We start from the raw sequence: 27821 nt of genomic DNA on the forward strand, positions 1-27821 counted from the left end.
ATGGAGTCAAATTCTAGTACAGATGCATCAAACCAAAGTAAGAATATGTTCTAAACCCTTAATGCGTCACTTACATGAATATGATTTCTATGAATTTGTCATTTTAGACTTGGGAAATGATATTGAAATAGTCCATGTGGGTTACTGGAAAATAAAACGTGGCGGAGGAAATTAGTCACAGCCAGAAGGTATTTTTGCAGGATGTAAGTACCTGTATGTTCTCTGTTGTTTTCTTTAGTTGTTAAATGTATATTCTTTACAAGTATGAGGATTAAAACTAACCAACAAACTACACTGAAAACACTTACATACGGATGAAAGACTAACAAATATATATAAGCAAGTTTATTAGGTATACAAAAACCACATCACAAATACAGGACAAGAATAAAAAGACTTAAAAATACACCCAAGGGTGTAAAGCAACCCAGGGGTCAGAAGTCAATAGCCCAACAACACCCTAATAAGCTTTGCTAAGAATAGATGAATGGTTCTGTCAAAATCAAGTATGAAGACAACAATATGCAACAAATAGGTATAAGTAAGGAAATAACCAGACCCTGATAAGCTGAGATCATACAATACAAATTACAAATACAAATAAAATAGAAATGAAATCCAAAGAGATGATACAGATGAAGGTATGGGCAGAGAAAGGGGGAAGCAGATCCCACACGTATCGCTACTTCCTCAGGGGTAAGTACTTTGCAGAGCTTATTAGGGGGTTGTTAGGCTATTCACTTCTTAGTCCTGGGTTGCTTTATAAACCCTTGGGTGTATTTTTAAGTGGTTTTATTTGTGTCCTGTATTTGTGATGTGGTTTTTGTATACCTAAAAAACTTGATTGCTTATATTTTTCAGTCCTTCTGTTTTCCTTGTAGTTTTTTTCAATGTGTGGACACTTTTTACTATGATGGTCGCCGTTTCACTTTCAGTAGTTGATTAAAACTAGCCAACAACCAAACAATCTGCATCAGATAACTAAAAACCAAAACAGAAGCAAAAAAAAAAAAATTTGTTCAGACTTTGGGTCAGTGGGAGTCCAACACCTGGCCCCTTCATTTAAAAGCTGTTTCAGATAGTTTTCTGCAAACTATACAGAGGAGGGATCCAGAAACCCTGTAATGGCTGCTATACATATATAGAGAGAATCTTATTTCTGACTTCAGACCTCTTTATACCTTCTCTTAAAGGAATTCTACTACCAGGATTAAGGATAATAAACCAAGCACACTGACATGAAGGTATGTACCTCCTCTCCAGTATGTCAGTGTGCTTTGTTTACAATCCCTGATCCTGGTGGTAGATTTCCTTTAACTGATGTTTCTATATTAAACATTTATTGGTCAGAGCCCTTGCTGAAATTTGTGTGTCAGTCTCAAATGACAGCTTTCATTTCAATGGTACCACCAGGTCTATTCTTATTAATTTCTTATCAATGATATAGTAGAGTGTAGTTTTCTAATTACAGAGCTGTATGATGGCTTGTTATCTTAGTATCAGTATTTAATACTCTCTGCCATGTAGCAGGAAACTGGAAAAATGTTCAGTACAATTGACAAAATGCAGTTTCACTTATTCTTACAGCCTTTTTTTTTTTACCACTGTCACTGTGTGCTCCAGATAACACCTCCCTTTTATTCTATGGATCAGTATGATCATGTGGATATCCAATTTATACAGGTTTTTGGTTTGTTTTAATTTAAAAAAAGGAATATTTTGCCTTTTCATTGTATTCTGTTGCCCATACCTTTTTCATACTTCGATGTAAGGACCGGTATAATTTTTTTTTTCAAGACATGCTGTAGTTTTCACTGAAAACTTTTTGGGGGCTGTACCACTATTTGATCATTTTTTTATTAAAATTTTCTTGTGTGTCAAAATGTTGATTTGGATATTTGGTCACTTTTTTTTCATTACTTCAATCACTGTATGAGCTATACCAGGGGTTCGGGAACCTTTTAGGTTGAGAGAACCATGAACGCCACATATTTTATTTTTAAATGTAATCTGTGATAGCCATACAATATGCACATGCCCACCAGTAGATAGGTAACCACAGCACATGCCCCCCAGTAGATGGGTAGCCATAGCACAAGCCCGACAGTAGACAGGTAGCCACAGCACATGCCCCCCAGTAGTTAGGTAGCCACATCACATGCTCCTAATAGATAGGGGGCCACAGCACATGCACCCCAGTAGGTAGGTAGCAATATATCCTAGTACCAGCCCAGAAGATAAAAAAAATTAAATGCAGCTTCCCACTCTAATTCATTTACATCAGCCTCCATCCAATTTATTTAACAGCCTCAATATACAGCTCCCCATATACATTACATTACATTACATACAGTACTCACCTCATAGATGTTATATGCAGGCAGACCCTCCCAATAGATAGTATATGCAGCCAGATGACCCCATTGATATTATACAGGCAGTCCCCGGGTTACATACAAGATAGGGTCTGGAGGCTTGTTCTTAAGTTGAATTTGTATGTAATTCGAAACTGTATATTTTATAATGGAAGTTCTAGACAATTTTTTTTCTTTTGCCCCAGTGACAATTGGAGTTTCAAAATTTTTGGTGTAATTGGACCAAGAATTATCAATAAAGCTTCATTACAGACATCTTACAGCTGATCAGTGCAGTCTGGGACTATAGTAAAGCATCCAGAGAGCTTCACCAGAGGTCACAGTGGGCAAAGGGGTCCGTCTGTAACTATGGGTTGTCTGTAAGTCGGGTGTCCTTAAGTAGGGGACCGCCTGTATACAGGCAGAATCCCCCATAGATAGTAAGATCCCTCATAGATAGTAAATACACCCAGGCCCCCCAGTACATACAGACAGACTCTCCCCATGGATAGCATATAGAGGCAGAGTCTCCCCATAGATAGCATATACAGGCAGGACCCCCCACAGATAGTATTTACAATGTATGAGGGATTCTGCCTGTATGGGAGACCCCCTCATAGATAGTAATTACAGGCTCTCCCCATGGATAGTACATGGATAGTATATACTGGCAGACTCACTCATAGATAGTATATCCATACAGGACCCCTTCCATAGATCCATAGATATTAAATATAGGAAGCCCCCCCCCCCATAGATAGTATATACAGGTAGAAAGCCCATAGATAGTATATACAGGCAGGACCCCCTGTCAATTACTATATATGTTTAAAAATTGGATTTTGGCTGCACACTTAATCAAGTATTCGATGCAGGTGCACTGGAGAGGGTCCCAATCCCATATAGTGTAAGAAAATCTTGGACTCCAGTCACACTGTATAGGTTGCAGGGAGTTTTTTATTGATACAAACTATTATACGTGACGTTTCGGTCCACAATAGACCTTTATCAAACTCAGTCTGTAAAGTGGAATCAGTAAAGGGAGGTATGCTTGTAGCAATGTAGCGCTGCCCAGAAGGAATAGCGGTCTGTGCCGCTTAGTGGAGTGTGGCGCTCTCCACTAAGCGGCACAGACCGCTATTCCTTCTGGGCAGCGCTACATTGCTACAAGCATACCTCCCTTTACTGATTCCACTTTACAGACTGAGTTTGATAAAGGTCTATTGTTGACCGAAATGTCACGTATAATAGTTTGTATCAATAAAAAACTCCCTGCAACCTATACAGTGTGACTGGAGTCCAAGATTTTCTTCAATTACTATATATGGTCATGTGGTTGCTGTAAAACATATTGTTAAATGCTGTTATTAGATCTCAGGTAAGATGGAAGCCCGCATAATCATGTTAAGAAAATAGAAGAATTAAAACCTTTAATCAGAAAAATAAAAACTCATCAGAACACTGGTCTTGTCTTATTAATAATATAATAATAACAATGTTTTATATGGCACCATCAAATTCCGTAACGCTTTACAAATCATAGCGTACATATACAAATATAATGTTACATTACACAGAACAAACAGTCATATGGAACAATAGCAGTGAGGGCCCTGCTCACAAGAGCTTACACTCTATGAGTCTAACCAACATTGACAAATTTTCTTAAACTGCTATAAATGATCCAAAATTAAATGTTGGTCTAAGTAGGTCTGTTCAAGTTATAGGAATTCGATTTTTAGAGGATAAAGGTTGTTCTATTGATTATTTTTTACATTTGGAGAAGGGTTAATATGGGAAATTTGGATTTGGATTAAGGCCCCTTACACACAAACTTATTAAAACGGCCCTATGCTACCTGTATCATACCATTTATATATGGGTATCACACAGACATATTCATTACAATGGGTAATAAGGGTTTCCATTTACATGGCCAGATTGATCACTATACCATACCGTGAGCGAGACGTAAAAAAAAAAAAAGCATGTCCTGTTTTCTCCTGTATTTTCATTCCATACACCTCATAGAAGTCTATAGGAACATTTAAAATATGTGTGGCATACAGTACCATATGCTGCTGTATATATGTGAAGTATCCAGGAATTTTGGGGTTCACCAAGCTAGTAACATCATTTGTAACCCACTATATTTTATAAGGATACAGTGACATACATGTACATACATGTGCTTACATAAAACATCATGTGTATACAGCCAAATATGCCAATGAAATACATAACTGAAAAAGGCATATGTCCATGTAAAGGTGGCCTTAATATGGGATTGTAGTTTTTGATTTTCGTCTTTTCTCAACCTTATCATCTATTTAAACATTGAAAGTATAAAGACAAGACAGATATATATATATATATATATATATATATATATATATATATATGTATATACCCAGATATCCCACAGGATATACATCTCCCTTCATTCTAGTACTGATTCCAGGGGTTCACATTTAAGATCACAGACTGCTCCATTGCCAGGGCAAATTTTCGACTGTTGAGACCAGTGATGTGCAAAAGAAACTGCTGATACCTGTGATTGGCTGCAGCAGTGACCTGCCCTCTAAAAGAACTTCACAGGACAATAGAAGAACAGGAACAGCAGCAGCCAGCACCAAATGGCTGGCCATGAAATGGGCTTGGGGGGTTCAAGTAGTAGTTTCTCACTTATTTCAACAAGATGCAGCATTAAAGGGGTATTTCTACAAAGAAAGGTTTCTTATATGTACTCAGCACATCAAAATAACACATTCTCTAATTCACTGTTATTAACAAAAATGCATTTCACAAATATAAGTTCAACCTGTGTCTATTAGTCCTGCAGTTCACAATTTCAGTTGCCCCTAGATCCGACCCTGTAGCTGCAGACTTAGGGTCGGGTGGCGGCCGTCTTGGATGAGATCGTGCTGCTGAGATTTCTATGTCTTGTGCCTGTATCCACGCCCCCTGCAGTCCTAGCATGGAACTCACAGACACACACATTGATTCACTTCCTGGCAGGATATTGTGAGGAGAGACAAGCTACAAACTGCAAGCTACAAGGAGATAAGTGATCCAGGGGAAGGGGAATGCAGGCACAAAGCTGTGAGACTGAGAATAGAGATGTAGCAGAGGTGACTCTATAAAAGGGATCTAATGGATCTCATTCATCTCCGATCAGTCTCATCCCTCTCTCTATGTGTCAGTGTGTTAGTAAAATCTCAGAAGCCAGATGAAAGTGTATATACACCTGTACCCTGATAATCTAACCACATTGTCACCCCACAGAACTAGATGGATCATAATGTGTCTGCTAGAGAGCCCCTGCCCACACCCTGGGATTTTGTACTGAGCACCATAGAGAGTGATTGGAGCTAAAACCGCAATAAAACTGAGTAAAATTGTAAACCCCTTTAAAGCAGTTTTTAATTTTTGTCAAACCTTAATGACTCATTCTTTAATCCCTTTAAAAATCTTTTCATTTCTAGTATTTCTGCATGTTGTGCACAGCAGAAATGATTTACAATTAGCCTCCCAAATGTGCATATCTTGAAAAAATGCTTTGTTCAGCTGTAGCCTACAGCAAGCTATGTTATTTCCTCAACAATAACTTTACAATGAGGAAAAGATTAGATTTTCCCAAAGACATAAAGTTCATACTAACGTAACTGGGTTGTGCTCACATTTGACTAACCTTGTTTATTTGAGATCACAAAAACCTCAGCCTGCACCAGGATTTTTGTTGAGTAATACCCTTTTCCTTAGGCCATTTGCACACGGCATAGAATAGATATACTCATAATTACACACATGGGAAAACCCCTTTAGTGCAATTTTAGTTTTTTAATGTTGAAGGCAGGAGTAGTCACTAAAAAGTAATAAACCAAAGCATACAAACCTGATATAGCTACTGCCATGGTCAGTAACATGGTAAGGTGCCATATACACTGTACATAGATCAACCCTACAGAAACTCAATGGCTTCTGTGGTGAGGTGTATTGCTGATAATTAATCTCAGCTAGGGACTGTAGGGCAGCACTGGAAGTAGAGGTACCCAGGACAGGTATTTTATGGTTTTCTTTATTAGTTTCAATCAGACGCTATGTCTGCCATCAAAACTTAAGCCGGTTGGTTACACATGAAGTTTGTTCTGTCAACTAAACTGAACTATCATGCTGAGTTTAGTTAAGCTACTTAGCCTCTTGGCAGGGTAAACCTGGCACACCCATGCGCTTGTGCTATGCTAAATTCTGTATACTGTACTTTGATTGGTCCATTGATTCGATCAGAGTAAACCACAAACTGCACTACTCTCATCAACGTGCATAGAGCTCATGCTTCTGGTTTCTGACTGTAAAAAATTCTCTGCTCCATTTGTTCCCAAGACATGACCATAAGGCCCCAGTGTATTCTGAATACGTTCAATTTTATCCCCCAAAAATATAAATAGGATAAAGAAAAAAAGAAAAGTTCAATTTAAAGAATAATAAAAAATTTTACGTCACTATAAACTGCTATAGAAATAACTCTGTAGTTACTTAAAATAGTTTGCAGATTAAAGAGGTTTATATATGATTACAACTTATGTGAGTGTCTGATTTCGAGTGGTCCCACAGCTTGGGCACTGGTCAATAGTTGGAACGGGGTTCCTTGTTGGAATGGAAAGGTAATCTAGAAAACATGCTGCTGCTGCTCCATTCAAACTGTAATAACAAACACACGAAATCAGTGCACTAAAAACACATAAAAAATGAAAGGAAAGAGATCCACAGTGGGGTCTGTTCTGTACAAAGGTTTCTCTTTTGTGATTACTGCGATGTAATTTGCATTTTACTATTACTTGTTTTCCATCTCCTGGGTATCCTCATCACATTTGTACTAATGAACTACTCTATATTGTGCACCATTTTTAACACTTGTACTCATTGAGGACCCCAGGCAAATTTACAGCTTATAGATATTTACCACCTCTCACATAAGTCATTTGTGGGAGTACATTTGGATTTTCATTTTATTCCTGTGTCAGTCTGGTTTTCACTGTATTTATTAGATAAAGTATATTTTGCATGAATTTGCATTAGTTTGGTTTTTGTTTCCATTCAAACGATGTATGGCTGCCAAAAATAGTCAGGCATTGCACTCAGCCATCTTTGACAGTCTAATGGACTTTGATTGAAGCAGAAATGTATTGACTCCAATGTATAGGACATCTATTCTCTGGATTGGACAGATCTGCAACAATCAGGCGTTAATGTTTCAAATCCCCTTCCACTTCCATGTGCTGGAGGTTCCTAGATCCTTTAACAGTTATTGTTTGCTTGGGTCCAGCACTCACTCCACCAATTGGTTACAGTTGTTTTTTGATACAGTATGTAACACTGATGGTACCAGCTACATAAACTATTGACACGGAAGAGGCTAGACCAGTTAAAACACAATATTAAATTGTCTAGTGTATGAGGAAGATGGTAAAGCATAATAATATACAAAAGTCATGTAAATATTTAGAATTGTAATGATTCCTTAACTGTCTGATTATAGGCTGGGCAGCTGCCTGAAGATACGTCGGACGGCAATGCCATGGAACGTCCAAAAGCATGGAAGGACAACAATTTGAGTTCATGGCAGATTCTATGTTAGGAACTTTCTACCTGTGATTATTGAGCCGATCTGACATTAACTTACAACATAATGTTTAGGTTTGTTTTACTTGTAATTATGTTTTAGTGTAAATAATAATATTAACAATAAATATTTCTGCATTAGCAGCTTTATTCACATGTGTATAAGTTTCAGTTCTTTGAAGTAGACATAGTATTCTAAACATTAGAACTTTCTGAGAGCTACTTGTACTTACTAGAGAATGTTGTCCATCAAGGTTGTTTCACATGATAAATTACTGGGATAATTTGCCCTATCCTCGACTGTTATGTTAAGGCTTAATTACAGTGACATGTATGATGGCATATATTTCCTGAGGCTCATTCTCAAAATATCTACTTTCTTTTGTTATGCAATGATAACTCCGTCAGGATTTGGCCTTCTTTAGGTGATTAGTGGTGACTGAATCTATTTGCTAGTGCATCTGCCGATTTTACAGCACTGAATCAAATCCATATTTTTTTAATATTAGCTTCTGACGAATCGATGTTGCTCTAATTGTCCTGGAAATGTGCATATGAGCTCCTCCAGTCCTCTAAAACACAGATTATTTTTAGAAAAAAGGTTCATCCTAATGCCAGAACAATTGGAGCAAAATCAGCTCAGGTCGATTCAATTTGGACTAAACAAATCTTTAGGAGGCAGATTTATCACTAAGCAGGAGCTCTTACGATGTCTTTAGCACATCAGATTTAAAATAAATATATCTGCCACATATGAATTTACTTGATTATTCTGAAGTAATTTTTCTAAAGTGAAAAGTAGACCAATAACTACACTACATCACCCTCATTGGGATTTTTCTTTCTACATTTATTAAGTACTTTATACCCCAACACAATAGCAACAAAAACAACAGCTTAATTGCAAAACCAACTTCTTTTGTAAGAGATTAACACTCTGCAACAAAGGCGGATCCCCATCAGGGCTTTATGGACAGTCGCCTGGGGCCCGACACTCATGGGGGACCCATGGCTACCCACACCGCTCATTTGCACACTGTCTACCTGAGCACCAAAGGGGAGAAGGGGGGCAGGGCTTACTTTAGCTGTCTCTCTGTTCTGGGAAGCAGACACGTGGTGACCTCTCCACTCCTCCACGTTACATCAGGAGCTTCCAGCTGTCAGTACAAAAGGAGGAGCTCACAATATAGACAGGTTATTGTATTTATTCACCTTTAATCTGTAAATGTGTTTTTGTGTGTGTTTGTAGAGTATAGCTGTGAATATATAAATAGAAAATAGAAGAAAACTGGAGTGCACGTGGAGTGCTTACAGTGCCAGTACCCAAAGGAGAAGAATTCTTCCAAGATACCAATAAAAGTATTATTTAAGCAGCTTTTTATTTTTCCTTATTTAAAAAGTGCAGTTACAAATTTAAAAAGTCCAATATAACGCGTTTTGGGTTCACAACCCTTTTTCAAATAATGGACATAGCAATGAATTGCTATGTCCGTTATTTGCAAAAGGGTCATGCATACAAGTCTGGCGCCAGCACCCGGCTAACCAGAGCCCATGGTTGCTGAAGGGGATCACTTGTGCCCCCGGATCAATGATCACATGTGCAGGCTTCAAAGCCAGCGCGTACGGCAGGCACATGAGAAGAAAGAAGGCGGTTGTTCCTGCGCTGCTTTGGGGTAACAAGGAAATGTTTGGTTTTTTTTCTTTTCTGGAGGGGGGCAGTGTTTCTACAGGGGGAGGTTGGACAGTATGGCTACCGGGGGAGGTTGGACAGTGTGGCTACGGGGGGAGGTGGGGCAGTGTGTCTAGCAGGACCTGGAGCCGGCCCTGCACACACATTCTGCTAATATTCCGTTGACATAGCGTTTAGACTGTGTTTACAAAAATGCTATGTTACAAATTGCAATGCGATCGGGATGCAAACACAGTGGAAATGTGAGGACAGTGGAAACACAAGTGCATTGTAAACACGCATGCAATGTAATCAGAAACGCAAACGCTATGTAAAACATAAGTGCAAACGAGACATCAACACATACAACACATATGCGTAAACACGATGCAAACATGACATAAATGCAAAAGGCATGTAAATGTAAGTGTAAACTCGACAGACGCAAACATTAAAAGGATGGTACTGATGTGTAAATGCACTGTAAACGCAAGTCCGTGTAAGCATAAACATGAATCAAACACAACATAAGCGCAAATGCCGTGTAAGCATAAACGCTACGCAAATGCAAATACCACGTAAGTTTAAGCATGCGTAAACTCGACATAAACGGAAAATCTGTGTATGTGTAAACATACCTCAAACTCTGCATGAATGGAAATGCACCACAGATGGCGCATAGGGGTAAACACTACACAAACATAACTGTGAACCAAATGCTATGTAAGCATAAACGAGACGAAAACACCACGTAAGCAGTAACGCAAGGCCACGTAAGCGGAAAAGCTGTGAAAAAGCCACATAGGCAAAAACGCAATTGCGTAAGTGTAAATGGCACGTGAACACGCATAAGGGTAGAAGCCACGCAAATGGCGTGTTTGTGTAAACACCACGTAATCATGCTGCAAATGCTATGTAAGGTTTAATGCAGCACAAACACAAGCCATGTGTAAGCGTAAACGTGACGCAAATGGTGCATAAACGTGACGCAAACGTGCACAAGGGTAAACAACAGAAGCGCAGCGCAAACACAAGCCATGTGTAAACGTAAACTTGACACAAATACTGACAACATGCTGCATAAATGGAATGCAAAAGCTGTGTAAGGGTAGACGCCACGCAAACGCCACATTGGTGTAAACACGGCGCAAACACCATTTTGCAGTTCAAATGCCTCTTAAGCGTAAATATGATGCAAACACTACATGTGTAAACGCAACACAAACTACACGTAAGCATTCTGACCTCTGTTGGTGATGCCAAACACAAGTAGGTACGCAGTCACACATTTGGTGGTCATGCCCAAAGCTGGCCACAAATTGGAAGCAAGTGGAGACTACCATTGGGGCTGTAACTGCTAAACCAATACAATTGTCGGCAGATATGGTAATCAAAGTCATCAATTCCACAATTATGGAGTTCCCAAGATATCCCCACACGCTAAATGGATCACCAAAGTGAATGAAATCTTCAGTTTGGAGGTATTCCTGAGTAAGATTCGTAGGAAACCATCTTCCTTTCTAAGACTATGGACCCCATCCTACATCATAAGACCAGATTGGAAGGCTCCATCACAGGATAGACACATACCTTGCAGGAAACACATACCCCACTCTCTTTTCTTTATCACAGGGTAGGTACACAACCTCCTAAACCAGGCTTACCTCTCTAAGACAGCCCTAACGCATTGCTTACATCAAATTTAAAAGCTTGCTTGGAGCATTTTATGTTTGTAAAATATATATTAGCATATGTGTTGTAATGATTTGACAAATGTTATTATAACCTGAGTCAATCAGCTTACCTGTAGCGGACAGCAGAGCCGCATGTTGGCATGTCCACCCCATGTTAAGGCAATTCTTAAATTGCTGTCTTGTTCACCTTTGTAATTTTGTTTTATTACTAAAATGCATCAAATTCATTTGCTTGTTTGATGTTACATGAGCGAATATTACAAAACAATAAAAATTTATAAATAAAAAATCCTACACGTAAGCGTAAACTCAACACAAAAGGCACACAGGTGAAAACGCGCTGCAAACTTCACGTTAGTGTAAATGCGGTGCAAACTCCACATATGAGTAAATCCGATTCAAACACCATGTAAACATATATGCAATGCAAACACCACATAAGGTTTGTGGTAACATTGCATTTGCTTTTACAACTCATTTGCGATGTAAATTAAATGTACATGCAATTTGTAAACATTGTGATTATGTAAACGCAATGTCAACAGAATATTAGCATAACACACATCTCCAGCCCCATCTCCTCCTCTCTGACCAAACACAGATTACAATGGTCACAAACTGTGACTGAGAAAAATTCTAAGTGCAATTTACAAATGTGCGATGTGGTAAAAGGTCCTCTTTAAAGCACTTCAAAAAGAATACACATGGTCAGAAACTGTGACTGAGAAAAAAGAAAGTGCCCCTGAATCTGTGTAACAGTCCCTACAGGATGCTATGCTAATCTACAAATGTGCGATTTGGTAAAAGGTCCTCTTTAAAGCACTTCAAAAAGCTGCAAAGGGAGTGCAAACCAGGAGGTAGAGACTTGTAAAAAACTTGTTGAGAGACATAAACTACAAACCAAAAATCAGAACAGAGGTAATTTATTATCTGATAGGAAGCAATTTGTAATTTTGAAAATTGTAAATTTATTAGTTCTTCACATTTTTCTTATCAGTGACAAAATGGAGAAAACATGTGGATTCAGTCTTTTAGACATTTTTCTTTTCCTGTCATGAGAATGATTCAAAAATGTTAAAACCTTTGGCTCTTGGAAATCTTTCTTTTTATTTTCTAATAGGCTTTATTGTGCGAATGTAGTACTTTTTTTAAAAATATAATATAAAAAAGTGTTAATAAAAGTTCATCAGAAGGATATGTGAAACAGAAAATAGTGCTTCTAAAAACAACAATTTTCCCAGAAAAAAGGAGGTAAGGACCAAGGTAGTTAGGTAATTAAAATTATGGAGAACCATAAAGGCGTTGTCCATGCTTTCAGAAAATTTTATATAACAGTTGAGAGGGCTAGAAAAACAATAAAAATCTTACACTCACCTCTTTCAGCTCTCCCTTTCACCTGCGGTGCTACCAGTTACTGACCACTACTGCATTCCTGCAACAGCATTGGTCTCAATGTGCAGCAGGCGAGTGCCTGTAGTGCAATGAGTTTAGAGAAATTGCTCTACTATCCAAAAAGCACCTTGGAAAATGAGAGTAAGGCCTCATTCACATGGCCGTGTGCTCGCCTGGACCAGATCCCGGGAGAGCACAGGAAGGAGTGGGGTGAGTAGGAGTGAGTAGTAGGGGTGAGCGCTTGTCACCCCACCTCCCTTTACAGGCAGAAAGGCGCCTCACTGCGCCGTGACTGGCAGCCATTAAAATCTATGGGGACCACGATCTAGTCGCAAATCATGTGACCAAATCACACTCCCACTTAGGGCCATGTGAATGAGACCTAACAGGGACATATCTCTTTATAGTGAGTGGAGGGTCTAAATTTTTAAATTTCCATCTGTTATGAGAATAAAGAAGCAGTGGTGGGCTATGTCTCATGTACAGTGGCACTCCGGCCTGCATAACAGCTTCCTTTACTTTGAATTGGGTGCATCACTTATTTGATACCTCTGCCCATTCATTCCAAGGATGTTTGTCTTAGAGCTACCATAAGCAGTAACTGTAAAGTGTGGTTACATACCATTACTTTATCTGATAAGAAATAACCTTTAACTGCTGCAAGTATAAAAAAAACTACTGCAGTTAATTTTAGGCCGTACAAAAATATAACTTTTGACATCATATGTTGTTTTACTGTAACTTCAGTAGTACGCACCAATGTTTTTACAGGCTAACATCCTTGAGATTTGTAGTTTTTTCTGCTTATTTTCAGAATCTATATTTGTGTGGGGGATTAAAATCAAACTGGTGAGATACAAAGACATTTAAAGGGAACCTATCACCAAATTTGCACATATACAGCTATTGACTGATTCCCATAGAGCCCTATTAACTAACTGACACCCTTCTTTTAGCTAAAAATTGTTTCACTTACATCCACATAAATCACCTTTTATCTTATATTACCTGGCATCAGAGGGGGTGTGTCCTGCTCATCCAGCCCCTCCAATCTAATCCTTCCCATGCCTTACGCCTCCTTACTGGTCACAGTACATGCCATGTGACCAGGGTGTCACTATCTCAGGTACTTTAGCCGCTTAATAATAGCAAACAGTACCCCATGCATGTATCTGACCACATGAAATCACAGCAGCCTCCATGGAGGATGGAGAGGAGTAGAAGTCCATGGAGGCTGCTGTGATTTCATGTGATCACATACATGGTGTACAGTTTGGTATTCTAAGAAGGATAAATGATCTGCGATGATGTCACTGGTCATATGTCATGAATGTAACACAAGGCACCGTGTAAAAAAATTAACACAATATTTCCCGTCTGTAAATAGAGCTTTATATGTCTGTAGAAACACCAGCTCAGTGTATAAAAACACTACAAAAGGCACTTGTACATAAATGTAATAAATACTTTATTAAATAAATAATGTACACTCGAGAACATCATATTCCCACAGAGGGACATAAAAGAGAGGCAGACAAAACAAGACAAGCAAACAGAAAGAGAAACAATGCACACTAATTCAGGTGTAAACAGCTATGCAGAAAGGTTATCCCTAACACAACCAGGACAATAAATACGAGTGTGGATTGTATGACGGATGGGGGTAACCTCTGCATTCCAAGTAGTATGGATAGGAAAAGGAATAACCTGTCATTCATACAGACCATGAACGTGTGCACGGCCCCTACAGGACATATTGCTGCAAAGACTTACCGGTAACACCCCCAATCGCTGCTATAGGGTGTTACCGGGATCGGTGCTAGCGGGATTGTAAAAAAAAAAATTCTCCACGCATGCTGGCATCAGTTTTTAACAAAATAACCCATAATGGGGTACAAAAACATTCACAGAGACCCCTATGACGGATGGGGGTAACCTCTGCATTCCAAGTAGTATGGATAGGAAAAGGAATAACCTGTCATTCATGCATACCATGAACGTGTGCACGGCCCTGACATGACATATTGCAGCAAAGACTTACCGGTAACTCCCCCGATCGGTGTGTCTTGGCAACCACCATCTTGCCGAGGATCATTGTTCCCCGTGACGTCATCGGGGAGCGGCAATCCGTCGCCATGACAGCCTCGGGTCTCGTTTTAACCCTTTCATTCCAATGTGCTATCAGCACATTGTAATGAGTGGGGAGGAAAATCCCCATATACTGCCATACTGTACTCAAGGACCATTTCCCAGTCGCAGCTGCCCCCAGTATCCATGCTGTCCCCCAGTAGCAACAGTGCCACCCAGTAGCCACACTGTCCCTAGTAGTCACACTGCCCCCTAGTAGCCACACTGCCCCCTAGTAGCCACACTGCTCCCTAGCAGTCACAGTGCCCCCATCAGCAGTAACACTGTCCCCATCAGCAGTTAAAGTCCCTCACTAGCCACACTTCCAGAGAGCAGTCAGTATGCCCCCAGCAGCCACTACCCCTCTCCTGCCCCACATTTACTCATCTTGCCTCGCTACTTGCCTCACTATTTTGAGCCATGTCATGCAAAAGCTCTGGTCCTGAATAAGAGCATTTCTAAAAAGCTGGCCTTTGAAATGAATGTAGTTAATGTAGTTGTGGCTGGGCCCTAGGCAAGAATCACTTTGGCACACATTCTGCCACCACCTAGGATTTCCAGGCATCACTTCTTGCCTCCAGTTCCCTCCTCCTACTACTCTTCTTCCTCCACTCCTGCCTCCTCATCATCAGTGCAGCCCCCACAATACCACTTTTATCAAAGCCATGGGGCAAAGGCAGCAGGACATGCTGAAACTCATCTGTTCTCTCTAGGGACACACACTGCCCATGAGCTGTGGACTACAATCCAGGAGCAGACAATTCAGTGGTTGCTGGTGCTGAACCTCAAGCCTGGCATGGGGCTATGCGACAATGGCTGGAACCTTGTAGCAGCCTTAGGCCTAGCCAGGTTGACGCACAAAAGAAGAATGGATCCTGTTTCATTAGGCACACACCAGAATGTATGTGTGCTTGCTTTAGAAGCACATGCATCCATGTGGTGGATTTCCTTTAAAGAATATGTAGTTTGCAGATCATAGATTCCTCCTTTCTCAGGTCAGGGGAGAAAAGATTTTTTATAGGTAATTAGTTGAACCAGCTGCTATTATTTTTCACTAAGCAGCAGGACTTCTTTCTAATGAGGACTGGCGTCATGACTGTCCATGGACTCTTATACCTCTCTTTCTTTATGTGCTTAATACTTTCTCCCTGTGTCATCTCTAAATATTGCACATAAGTTAGTTTATGAACCTCTAGGGTTTGGTGTCAATGTGGATTGGATGGCTTGCTATAAACATCTGCTGAGAATTAGAAAATTGGTGACATGTTCAATACCTACTGTATTTTACCCTCCACATCAGTGGAAAATTGGATTTATAAGATATAAGCACATGAGATAAGACAGAAATTCAATGAAATTTACCCCAGAGGAAGCCAGACAGCTAGTATTACATGTGGGGTAGGGAGTTTTTATGGAACCCCCCACACCTAGGCAGCTTCACTTGGTCTGTATATTTGTTATTTGCTTATGGTCTTTGCATGGTGCCATTTTGTGCATTTATTCTCTGTATTTAGTGCTGTGTTATTCCATGCCTAATACCCATAATCCAGTTCAGAGCCTCAGTATACAGTTGTATAAAACACAGTTACAAAGTAATATATAACTGAGGACACATAGAATATTGAATATAGACTGTAGACTGAAGAGAAGTTTCAGTCACACAGGAAAAAATCTTAGTAATGCCAAGACCCTTGCCTGACTAGAAATACAGCGTTCTCAGGTTACAAAAGAACTGACCAGAAATTTCTTCCCCTGTAGTTGCTACTGACTCTTTATAGAAACCTGACACATCTTGCTGCAATTATGTGTTCAATTTCTACAGAATTTTGAACACATTTGTCTATGAAACCACCTGAAAAATTCTGAGGAAATGTCCTGCATAGGGGAAGAGACTCACTTGATCATCTGCATAATAATGCATTTAATCACTCAGATCGTCTGTACCCATCAGTTTTTGGTGGATGGCTCCCTGAAGTGTAAATTGTTTATCTGTTTTGCTGGGTTCATAGTACTTACCGGCTCTTAACACTATCACACTGTCAGTATTCTGCAACAGTATTTGTAAGCCAGAACCTGGAGTGGGCTCAAAACACTGAAGAGATACAGAACTTTCCATTATGCCTTTCTTTTTAGAGTTTCCATCTTTGGTTTAGGCTTCCAATACTGAAATGTCACCTGTAAGATACTAGATGCCGCTTCTATGTGTGTCTCATTAGTTCTGTCTGCATACTGGGGAACATTTACTTACCCGTCTGGAGGAGTTCACAAAAATTGCAATGTCTGACGATAATACACTGTGCCGCGATTCAAGATTGTGCGCCCGATATCCTGTTGCTTCCCGGCTCAGGTCCAACGGAGTTCACCTTCTTCTTCCTGGTGCATGTAAGTGCTTGATCTTGTGACACAATTTGAAAGTTAAATCCCCTGTTCAATCCGAATCAGTCGGATCGTCTGATGGCCCGCCCCCAATGTCTGCTGCATGAAAGCCAGCACAGCTGCGCCGAAATTTGATCACGTGCGACACTATCCCCTGTTAAATACCTTTCACAGTCATGCAAAACCCGAAAACGTCGGAAAAAGTCCAACGTAAGTGCAGCCGTGGACCCTTAGTAAATGAGCCCCATTGTATCTATGTGCTATGGTGTTGAAGGTAAACTTTAATGTGTGCAGGGGTGGGAAAGGAGTCCACAAAATTTGCATGTATGAGACCCCTAAATTCCTAATGACAGCCCTAAATAGATATGTGATGTGACAGCTGTGTTATCTGTATTGGGTGCATTTTGTGGGAACTTTCTAACTGTGTCACAAGTTTAAGCATAGAATACATATTAAAGAGATCAGACCTACTCTGCTGTACAGATGAAAGTTATATGGAATAAAATAGAAACCTTTGCAGTAGAATTTTAACTATATCTTATCCTGTTGCAGAAAAAAACACACCATGCAAAAGGATATTATGATGTGAAACCTTAATTAGTTTCACTTATTATTTCGGCTAACAAATTCATTTTCTTTAAAAACATTATTAAAAATTTGTGATGCATTCCCTTCAAACCAAACATATCTAATTGACAAGTTAATCATTTTACCATGACTGTTTGTATTTAGCTTTTTGCTTCAGTGACCCCGGCTTCGCCCATTATGGTTTCTGCTTTAAACTGGACAGATTTGAAAAACAGGTTTCTGAAAGTTCGTCAGATACAAAGACCTATAATGGAAGTGGGAGGACCAGTTTTAATGCTGATGATGGTATTTCCTTTTGAAACCTATCAACAACTTACAGGGATATGCATAAGTGGTTAGAATCTTATCAGTTCTTAATTGTGCTTCATGTATGTTTATGGAAACACTGTGTACCACTATACTAAGGAAATGTCAAAACGTAACTACAATGGAAATAATGAGTCAACCCACCTGGAAAGGCCGTGGTAATCACATTGTGAAATGCACAGGTAAAATGTGAAGGACCTTACTTACTATTACTAATATTTTCACACCTTATCCATATGCTGTAGAGTTCTACCACCCACTAAAATAAGGATGAAAAACTTAATTAAGTAGTAGGTGGTGAATCCCATGATGAATGAACAGAAAAATCTATACATGGAATTTATGTTGTGGAATTGTAGAAGATTTTCTGCCACTCCTATTTATATGTGTTTGCCCACAGATTTAACTGTTACATGTATCATTTGCTACATGTTCCATTTGCTGGAGAACAAATTCACATAGGAATATAAGTTTGTAAACATGGCAAAATTTATATTTATAAGTATGGATTTACATTAAAACAAGTTATATATTTGTGTTATATTTTATTTAGGTTTGTATGTTGCTGAACACATTCATGTTCATTAACACAACATTAACCATTTTCTATGCTTTTTATGTTTTAATTTATGCCCCTAGGGGGAGTCAAGAAATTTTTTTTCTAAAAGTATACTAAAGAACTTGCAGAAAAGACAGCTCCGCCCACAAACCTTCTTTGAACCAGGAACATTACAGGAAAGCTTGACTGTGTGATATAAGCTTAGTAATTGTTACGTATCTGCTATGGAAACTGCTTACATTCAACAATAGTAATTTGAAGAGGATTTTGAAATATTATTACGAAGAGAGTCTAAACTTTCCAAGTAAGTGAGTTTTTTTAAATTCTGTTATTCTTTAGAAGGCCACTGGCTAGTTGCTGATGTGTGCTGACAACGGTGAGGAACTATACAAGACATATATATATATATATATATATATATATATATATATATATATATATATAATATACATTGGTGGATGAGTTTACTGTTTTGCATTTAAAAAGGAAGCTCAATACTGTATATAGAATCTGAGTTTGTTTTATAAAGCTATTCATGTTTTGTAGTTTACAATATTTTAGCTAATCTTTCTTTATCACCCAAATCAACTTTAAAAGGAGCAGAATTTTCAAAATATGCTTCTTGCATGTAAAATTCCCTTAATTTCGGACTGTTACGCAAACCTTATCGGCAAAAAACAGGCAGAAATTAATCAATATTTCACATAAAAAATAGTGTAGATTTACCATCTAGTATAGAGTGGTGTTACCTTTAATATCATATCAGGTGACCATGCTCTATACCAGGTGACAATTCGCTGAATAATGCGGGTTGGTAGAAGTCCTTATATTGACATTTTGTGGGAAGATGTCTATTACAACTGAGTAGAAAACATGTTGGGCATGTAAATTCTGTGGGGTAGATTTATCAAAAGTTTCTGGTAAAGTTTAAGTCTGTTTAATAGTTCTCTGTACCTCTTGTAAGTTGACTTAGTGTATGCCAAAATTCTGGCATGTTTGTATAATATATGGTCCACAAACCTTTTCCCACAATGCCATGCTCCCTTTTAGGAGATCATGTCCCTTTTGACTTTCAAATTGTAAAAGTCTCCAAAAACTTGACAAATGTGCTGGAGAAAATTACCACAGAATTCTGCTGTACACAGATTGATAAATCTGCCGCTGTATCTGCAGTCATCAGCATGGACAAGGAGAATAAATAAGAGCTCTCTCCTTGACTATTTATTGTTGTAATTTGTGAACCAAGTTATGTTGTGCTACGATGTGAGTAAAGACACATTACATTATAAAAGTTATATCACAATGTGGAAGTTGGCTAATGAAGTGACAGGAAGAGGGATAATACTACTATTGTTATTTGAAACTGTTATTTGTCATTACTTGTATATAATAAAGAATTATCAGTGTCAACATATTTTGATGGAAATTTGTGTGGTGGCCCAAACTGCTAGCTAGGAGAGCAGCCAACAGATGCATATTATACTTTTTTGCATGTAGGGGGGAGATGGTTTAAATTTACCGTAGTATAGGAGCACAATATATATATTTTGAATTATTACTTGGACACTATACAGTACTTATGATGGTGGGCTTTATATAGAAAAAAATTATAATCTATAATATAATTGCGAAATTATTATAATTCATAAGGGGGCACTTTATATATTATAATTCATTAATAATATGTTCATTAAGGGCACCATCATATTTAATTTAATTAATAGGAGAAGGCATTGAATAAAATAATTTTTGAGGGATGATATATAATATAATTAATCAGGGGGACAGCAAAATGTATGTGAGGGGGAAACAGCATGGTCACTTGTGTTGTGTTTTAGTTTGGAGCACATTGTGGTTATCACTGCATACTGTATTTTACACTATATTGTAAGTGACTGTGGTCATTTTAAAGGTACAGAGGGAAAACGAACTGAAAAACATACGGGGGCAAATCCAGATGTGATAAATCATGGGTTGGAGACATTACCATGCTATAAAGTATCCAAAGGAAAAGATCAGAATGTGTATGTTACTAGATGCCACTTTTGCCTGTGTCTGATCAGTAGACTTGCCTGCTTACTGCACAAGCGCTGAGGGAGCGGGAATGGGATAGGTTGAGACATTGTAACAGAGGGGCTAGGGTAGCCCATCAGCCTCATTAGCATCATTTTAATAGTTGATTTTAGGCCAGGGATATATATATATTTATAATGCTTGATTTCTTTTAATGGAACTATGGAACATTATGTTCAATCAGTGGCCATTTTGGTGAGTCTTTGTAAAATCTGAAGTATAAAAAAATCCAAAAATACCAAGAGAGAATGAGGGAATACACCAGTATTTAGTAAATATTAGTATACCTTATTGTATTTACAACATACATACAAATGGATAAAACAGGATAGTATGACCTGGGAGGTGGCATGCAGGGTACAGGTCCCTTTTCTATTTCAGGTTCATTATGAATTTACTTTACTAAGTGAAATGTTTAGTTCATATTGTATCAATCCTATTTCTATACTACCTTACAAGCTCACTCTGCGATATACATGCTATCTTTCTGAACTGACTTTATTTGGTTTACTTTGTGCAGCTGGCCCATCAGTCTGCTATGTTTTTTTACAGTTATGAAATGTGCATAAGACATATGTCTCTTTACATATGATTAATACATGATTAATACATATTAATGGTCCATACAAAAAATATGGTGGGAAGTTATTCCAGGTTAAATCAAATCAAAAGATGAGAGGGCACTGTCTCCATCTGCAGAAAACAAGTTTAAGTCACCAGAGGCAACAGGGCTTCTTTACTGTGAGAACTGTAAATCTGTGGAATAACCTGCCTCAGGTGCTGGTCGCAGCAGGGACAGCATAGAGCTTCGAAGAGGGTATAGGTGTATTTTTACAGCTAAATAACATTGTTATGTTATATGGAATTGTTTCCCGTAAACACGTTCCTCATCAAATCCCTTTCCTTCCTATGGTGAACTTAAAGAACTTGTGTATTTTTTCAATCATATTAACAATGTAACTATGAATCCGACAGATAGCTAAAGACATGCCAGAAACCCAACTACCATTTGTTGATTTTTTGTAAATTAAATGTAAATTAAAGCCCCTCTTAATGTAACCTTACATTGAAAGACACAATTAACCCCCTTTTGTCTCTTTTTTTGTCTCTACTAACCTCTTTTTCCTTACAATTGACTTCACATATTGGTAGTCTAAAACATATTTATCTGGCAAATAAGTTAAACCTGTCTTAGAGGCCAGTTGAATAGTGACATATCTGGTCACAGCAGTGGTGATAAGACTGCCCAGCTGTTGTATATGTTTCTACATTCAGAGAGACAAGACTAAGACAGGCAGCATAACACTTCATACAGAAGTACGTAGGTTTTTCATGGTTGTGTGAACAATAGCTGTGCCCTCACTATCAATTGCGGGTGCTGATATTGTTGCCTCGATTCCAATTTCATTATAAACTACAATGGTCTTACTATACTTATTTATAGTATGACTGTCAGACTCAATTATTTTGTAATAACTGGACCATATGTAACCACAGTGTAACTAGTTGGTTTTGTATGCAACACAAAATTGTGCTTCAAATTTGGTGGTGTATGTTGTAGCAACATTTCTTTCAAAGCTATTTTTCATAGAAGTCACTAAATTATGTAAAAAGTTCATAAAACAGTGGAATAATGTGGGGTCAATCTTTTTTAATATATTTGTCTGTAAAATTTAACAAGATGGTATATATTAATTGTTGCCCATCTACTTTTTGGGAAACGTATCTTTATTTTGACTTCTTTTTTTCTTTTCCTTTTGCACCTTTTTGGGAGTTTTTACACATTGTTTGCATTTACGCCAGGGTCTTAAGAAGTTTGTCAGTGTGTGTTGCAATGTTCCTGTCAGACTCCAGGGATAGTGGACCCACTGGACCACTGTGGACAATGACATAAGCCGACACCTGGGACCAGAATCTAAGTGGTACTTGTTTTCCACCAGAGTCTGCTGCAAAGCGGGTTGCTGCAGCGTGGTACAACCAGGTCGTTCCACAGGTGCGACTTTGTCTGAGGTGGCAGCCAAGGTGAGGTGCACTGACGTTGAGCAGAATCGTAGTCTGGGCCAGGCGGGAGGTCAGGACGGCAGCACGAGATCGGAGTTGGGGACGTAGCAATAGGGTGCGGTAGACAGCAGAGGAGTGTAGTCAGGAACGGAATCGGGATCACAACGGGAAATCACAATAACAGCACTGGCCATGAGACAAAGCTTTCTCTAAGGCACAAGGCATAAAGATCCAGCAGGGATTGCAGGGAGAGGTTGGTTTATATAGAATTCTGGGAAATGTCCAGCACCAATTAACTGTACTGGCCCTTTACATTTTCTGAAGCCAGCGCACACACCCTAGGAGATGGGGACGTGCATGCATGGCCAGAGAATCGGGAACAGGGACAGGTAAAAGGTGCAGGCATTGCGCTTGCGGGTACAGAGGGGCACGGGTGAGCCCGTCACCTGAGATAGGGCTAGCGGGAGAACCCATGACAGTTCCTAATGTATCTTTGAGAGACAAATGTTTTCCTCCACTTGCGCTTTCATCACCTTCTATTTTTGAGAAAATTAGAGAAATTTTATATTCAAATTGAATTATAACTGACCCATACTTAATTCCATACATGGACCTAAAAAGTCCCCAAAAATTTTAATAATGTGTAACCTCACACCTCCAAAAAAAACATAAATGTTCTTATGTATCACAGACTGAGAATAACACACAATTGTTAAGATAACTTTGTATAAGGCAGCAGAAATACAATGATACATGTACCATTTGGAGACTTATTTGTCTCCGTTGAGTCTGGGACAAATATGTCTCAACTGTGATAAATATGTGACAAATAAGTCTTAAAAAGTAGTAAAAGAAGCCAGAAAATGGGGAACAGGTACATACAAAAGAATATGTGTTTTTTTGGTGTTGTGATTTTATGGCCTCTTTTTAAGGGCATTTAAAAACATGTAAAACAGTAAGTATGGCTCTAATTTGCGGAAAAATATAGGATGAAGAAGACGCAAATCAAAGGAAACATCTGTCTTGCAAAGATACATTAGAAACACTGCAACAGACACACACACTAATGAATTTCTTAACACCCAGGCGTTGGCACAAAATATGCCCAAATACTCCCAAAATGGCGCAAAAAAAAATAAATAACTGCAAAAAGAAAAAAACAGCTCAAAATAAGTCACCCCCAATGTGTGATATTTATTGTGGACCTGCTTAAGACACAGCCATGGACATTCTATACATAGGCAAGGGTAAAGGAACATTTTACAGCCGATTATATTCCAATTATGCATTTGGTCTCTTTCATGCAAACACCCTTTAACAATTACTGTAGGACTGATACAGCTCTAATATATTTTCTTGAGAATCATAAATTGGGTAAAAGGGTCTATCAAAGTGACACGACCCTGGTTAGATAGCCAGTGTTAGTTATTCCTTTAACAGAATATTTAAAGCTTACCAGTATTTTAATATTAAATGTGAGACTTTCTTTAATTAGCCAATTATCATCTACACTGAAATATAGCCACTTTCTACATGTAAAGAATAAGTCCAAAATCAAAAAATTTTTAAAAAGTGACATTTTATGACATCTGATATAGACATCTGATATCAGAGTTTCTGGTTTTTTACCAAGGAGACACACATGGTCAGCGTAGGAGACTTTTTTTTTTAAGAATTTGCAAAATTGTCTAATTTTTTTTCTCCCAAACATTAGAGAAATAAAAACATGCTGTTAGAATTGTGTGTACGTATTACTCTGCACAGGTGAGATATTGTTTATTGACTGTTTAAAAAGGAGACTTTCTTTTTTCCTACTTACAGGAAGAAATGCCTTTAACACCAAGTATGAAACTGATACTGATATTTATGTAAGTATAGCTGAGCACTGTTGGTATAGAATTGAGCATGAGTATATAAAATAGTGAGGCATTAGAAAGTTATGACCAACTGAGGGATTGTAGGGATTACATTAGATATTTTAAAAGGTCTTCCCTACAGTTGGTTTGGATACAGTTATACATCCTGGGCCTTTGATACTTACTGATACTTAAATACAGGGATGTGAAAAAAATATTATTACTTTAATTTTTAAGTTCTCTTGAAATAATTTTGAATGGCTGTGGCAAGGTTTATTGTTCAGAAGCCTAAGTGGAATGATTACACTGAGGTTTTTGTCAACAGAAAAAAACCTCAGGTGAAATCAGAAATGTTCTCTAGCATTCGAAGAAGATACCATAGATTTTAGACAAGAAAAAAATCTTGCTAAAAAGTGCCTGCATCTTGTTGTCCTGGAGATGAGGGGAGGTGCTGACAAATCGCTTCACCTGATCTCTCAGAGAGCCGAGCCTCTGCACTGCTCTCTCCCTCTTCCAGACTTCCCCACATAATTATTACTGCAGGACCTTCTGGACTGATCGAGGCTTCCTACATGTCTGCAAGATCCTTAAACCCTTTCATGCTGCCAGAGAATAAGTCAGGGCTGGGACTGTGTATGAAGAAGAGCTTTGTATGTTTGGGTGTATCAGAGCTGAGTGATCCATTTGTTGGTGCTAGTGCATGGAAGTAGCTTGTTCCCCTATTCCCAATGAGCTCATGAGTATGCATTTATGTCATTCGACAGTTATGTTCCATTATTACCTATTACAAATATAGAAATGCTGTCAGGTCTTATATTGTTGTTACTTTATATATTCTTACTATGTTCTTAGTTGTCTTTTTCAGGTCCACGAAGATTTCAGATTCCATTCAGCTCCCATCCAATTAGATCTTCATCTATGTCAGAACTCATTGGGGACAATAGTTTATCAAGACTGCCCACCTTTCTTCTTTGCATGTAACTTTACATAGGTTAGTGTAGTACGCTAGTGTAGTACAGCTCAAAATACTAACAAATATGCCAGGACTCGCACCTGAAATGAAATCAACTGGAACTTTCAATCAAATCTGTTTATGTACTCCCGTACTTTCTTTGTTCATATAATACTTCTGCTTGCCACATTATGTCATGCCTGGTGAAAGCTCCGGAGCTGAAACGCGTTGCTGCTCCATGTCACAATATAGCATCCTCAATTGATTTCTGATTTCCGGGTGAGATTTGAAGTGCTGCTCCATCCTCCCTTCTCTCAGGTTTTTTGTTTCATATAAGTAAATTCCTACTGAGGAACTTATATTAGAATGAGCATGAAGCATAAAGGGTAAATGATGAGTAGGATTTAGTTTTCCTTACCTAGACTCCTACTGATAAGGTAGGGACATCTGGACATTATGGAGATAGATGGGTTGCTGTTTCATCTAAATTGCTATAGTAGTTAAAATTATGTAGTAATTATTTGATATTGTGCTGCCTGCATATAATTTTGAAGAATAATCTGTTGTGTTATGTCCTTTCTTTAAGCATAATCTTTATTGTTTCTGCATTTAATCTGTATGTCAGTCAATAGGATTGAAATGATAGAACCTACGCAAGGTAAGAACTTTTCAAACATTTAGCATTACTCACAATATACATATTTCTTGTGTCATTAGTATTCTTATTATGTTTTGTGCTTTTTCTCTTACAGAATCAAGGAATAACATATCTTTCTGCAAGACATCTTTTAATGGTACGTAATTTGAGATTTTAGGAAATTGACAGACACTGCAGGAGTTTGTTGTTGCATAGTGGCTTTTTTGAGGTATGAATTAGATTGGATTTTTAAATTTATTTAGTCTATACTTGAAGGGATTGCTACACATTTTATAGTATACTGTTGTTATCAACTTTAGAAATGTTGTAGCCAGATTTTGTGCATAGAAAAATACAAATAATTTACATAAATAGCATTTTTGTGGCATTTTGCGATTGGATTTCTTTTTTTCTGTTAAAATAAAAAATGAGATGAATTTTTTAAAAAATTCTTCAAGAATTTTGGGGGCCTGACAGCAGTATGCGCAGGTATTTTTTAAATGTGCCAGATTTATCAAAGTATATCAAGGCTCATGAACCCTAGTGCAAGGCAAGATATATTATGATTATTATTATATGATATAGAAATGTTAGGTAAGGCTAAAACTCAATGCTGTTCTCAGTCTATGAGTCCAAGACCATGCGTTGTCCATATTTCATGGACTGAACATTGTGCCAGGGAAGGGCTCCAAGCATCTTAGAGAAATATGATGCAATGAGTCCCCTTTTCACTTTGGAAAATCAGCATCGAATTGTAATTATGTAAAAACTCTCCATAGACCAAAATCAGTCAAGTTCAGAATATTGCCATTATTCAGCATATGATCATTATTCTCTCGTAAACCATATAACTTAATGGGTTACTCAACCAGTTCTGATTGATAGACTACAGAAACACATATATTTTTTAACTACACAATACACATTTTTGCACTGATTTTGAGGTATAGCATTTATGTACAGATGAAATTCGCTGTATAATTAATTGATTGCGCTTCATTTATAATGTTCTGCCAATCACATCTTGTAATGTAACTATTATTATTTCTTTTTTCTTAAAACAGAGCCAAGTTTTAAGCAGAATTTCAAATGGGATCTATCTACCTCATTTCTCTGCTGTTCATACTTTCCCTCTTTAACAACCAATAAAGCTAGTAATCCCACAAACTTGTGACTGCCTGTTGTTTTTACTTACAATATAATAATTAGTATAATATTTCAATAATATGCATAATATTTTTTGATAAAAATATGACAATGTCCGCAACCATGTAAGTTCAATATCCTGATCAGCATGGATTCAAGTATGTGAGTATATGCAAGCCTTTTTTTTCTTTTCCCTGACCTATTTGTTATTTCATATATAAAACATGACACAAAAAAACGGGTCATTCACTAAAACACCAGCCAAAAGAAATATGTGTTAATGATTACTGACAAAAAAAGACTTTGTTTGCAAAATTAGGAATAATGTTTCTGTTTGATGCATATATGACATCATGAGCTTACTTTATACATTTACAAATCTGTTTGCCTTTGTTGTAATTTGCAGGACTGAATCTAGACACAGATATTCACATATTTTCATTATTGTCGTGACTTTATTTCAGATCCC

General features: G+C 38.0%; 1 protein-coding gene and 1 long non-coding RNA gene across 3 annotated transcripts in view; both read left to right on the top strand.

Annotated features, from left to right (window-relative positions):
* Positions 1-8073, top strand: part of LOC140122081 (uncharacterized) — a 49360-nt gene extending 41287 nt beyond the window's left edge. For both annotated transcript variants that reach the window (XM_072142492.1, XM_072142491.1), the window contains exons 7-8: positions 108-203; positions 7894-8073. In XM_072142492.1, coding sequence (XP_071998593.1) covers positions 108-175 — 68 coding nt within the window. In that variant the 3' untranslated portion in view covers positions 176-203; positions 7894-8073. The remainder of the gene's footprint in view (positions 1-107; positions 204-7893) is intronic.
* A 10713-nt stretch (positions 8074-18786) lies between these two features.
* On the top strand, positions 18787-27403 carry LOC140120574 (uncharacterized). The gene is made up of 3 exons (XR_011853880.1): positions 18787-18991; positions 24583-26363; positions 27271-27403. It is a non-coding gene; the product is annotated as an uncharacterized lncRNA (long non-coding RNA).
* The last annotated feature ends 418 nt before the right edge of the window (positions 27404-27821 follow it).

This window comes from Engystomops pustulosus, chromosome 3 (assembly GCF_040894005.1).
Source record: "Engystomops pustulosus chromosome 3, aEngPut4.maternal, whole genome shotgun sequence".
Classification (NCBI taxonomy): Eukaryota; Metazoa; Chordata; class Amphibia; order Anura; family Leptodactylidae; genus Engystomops; species Engystomops pustulosus.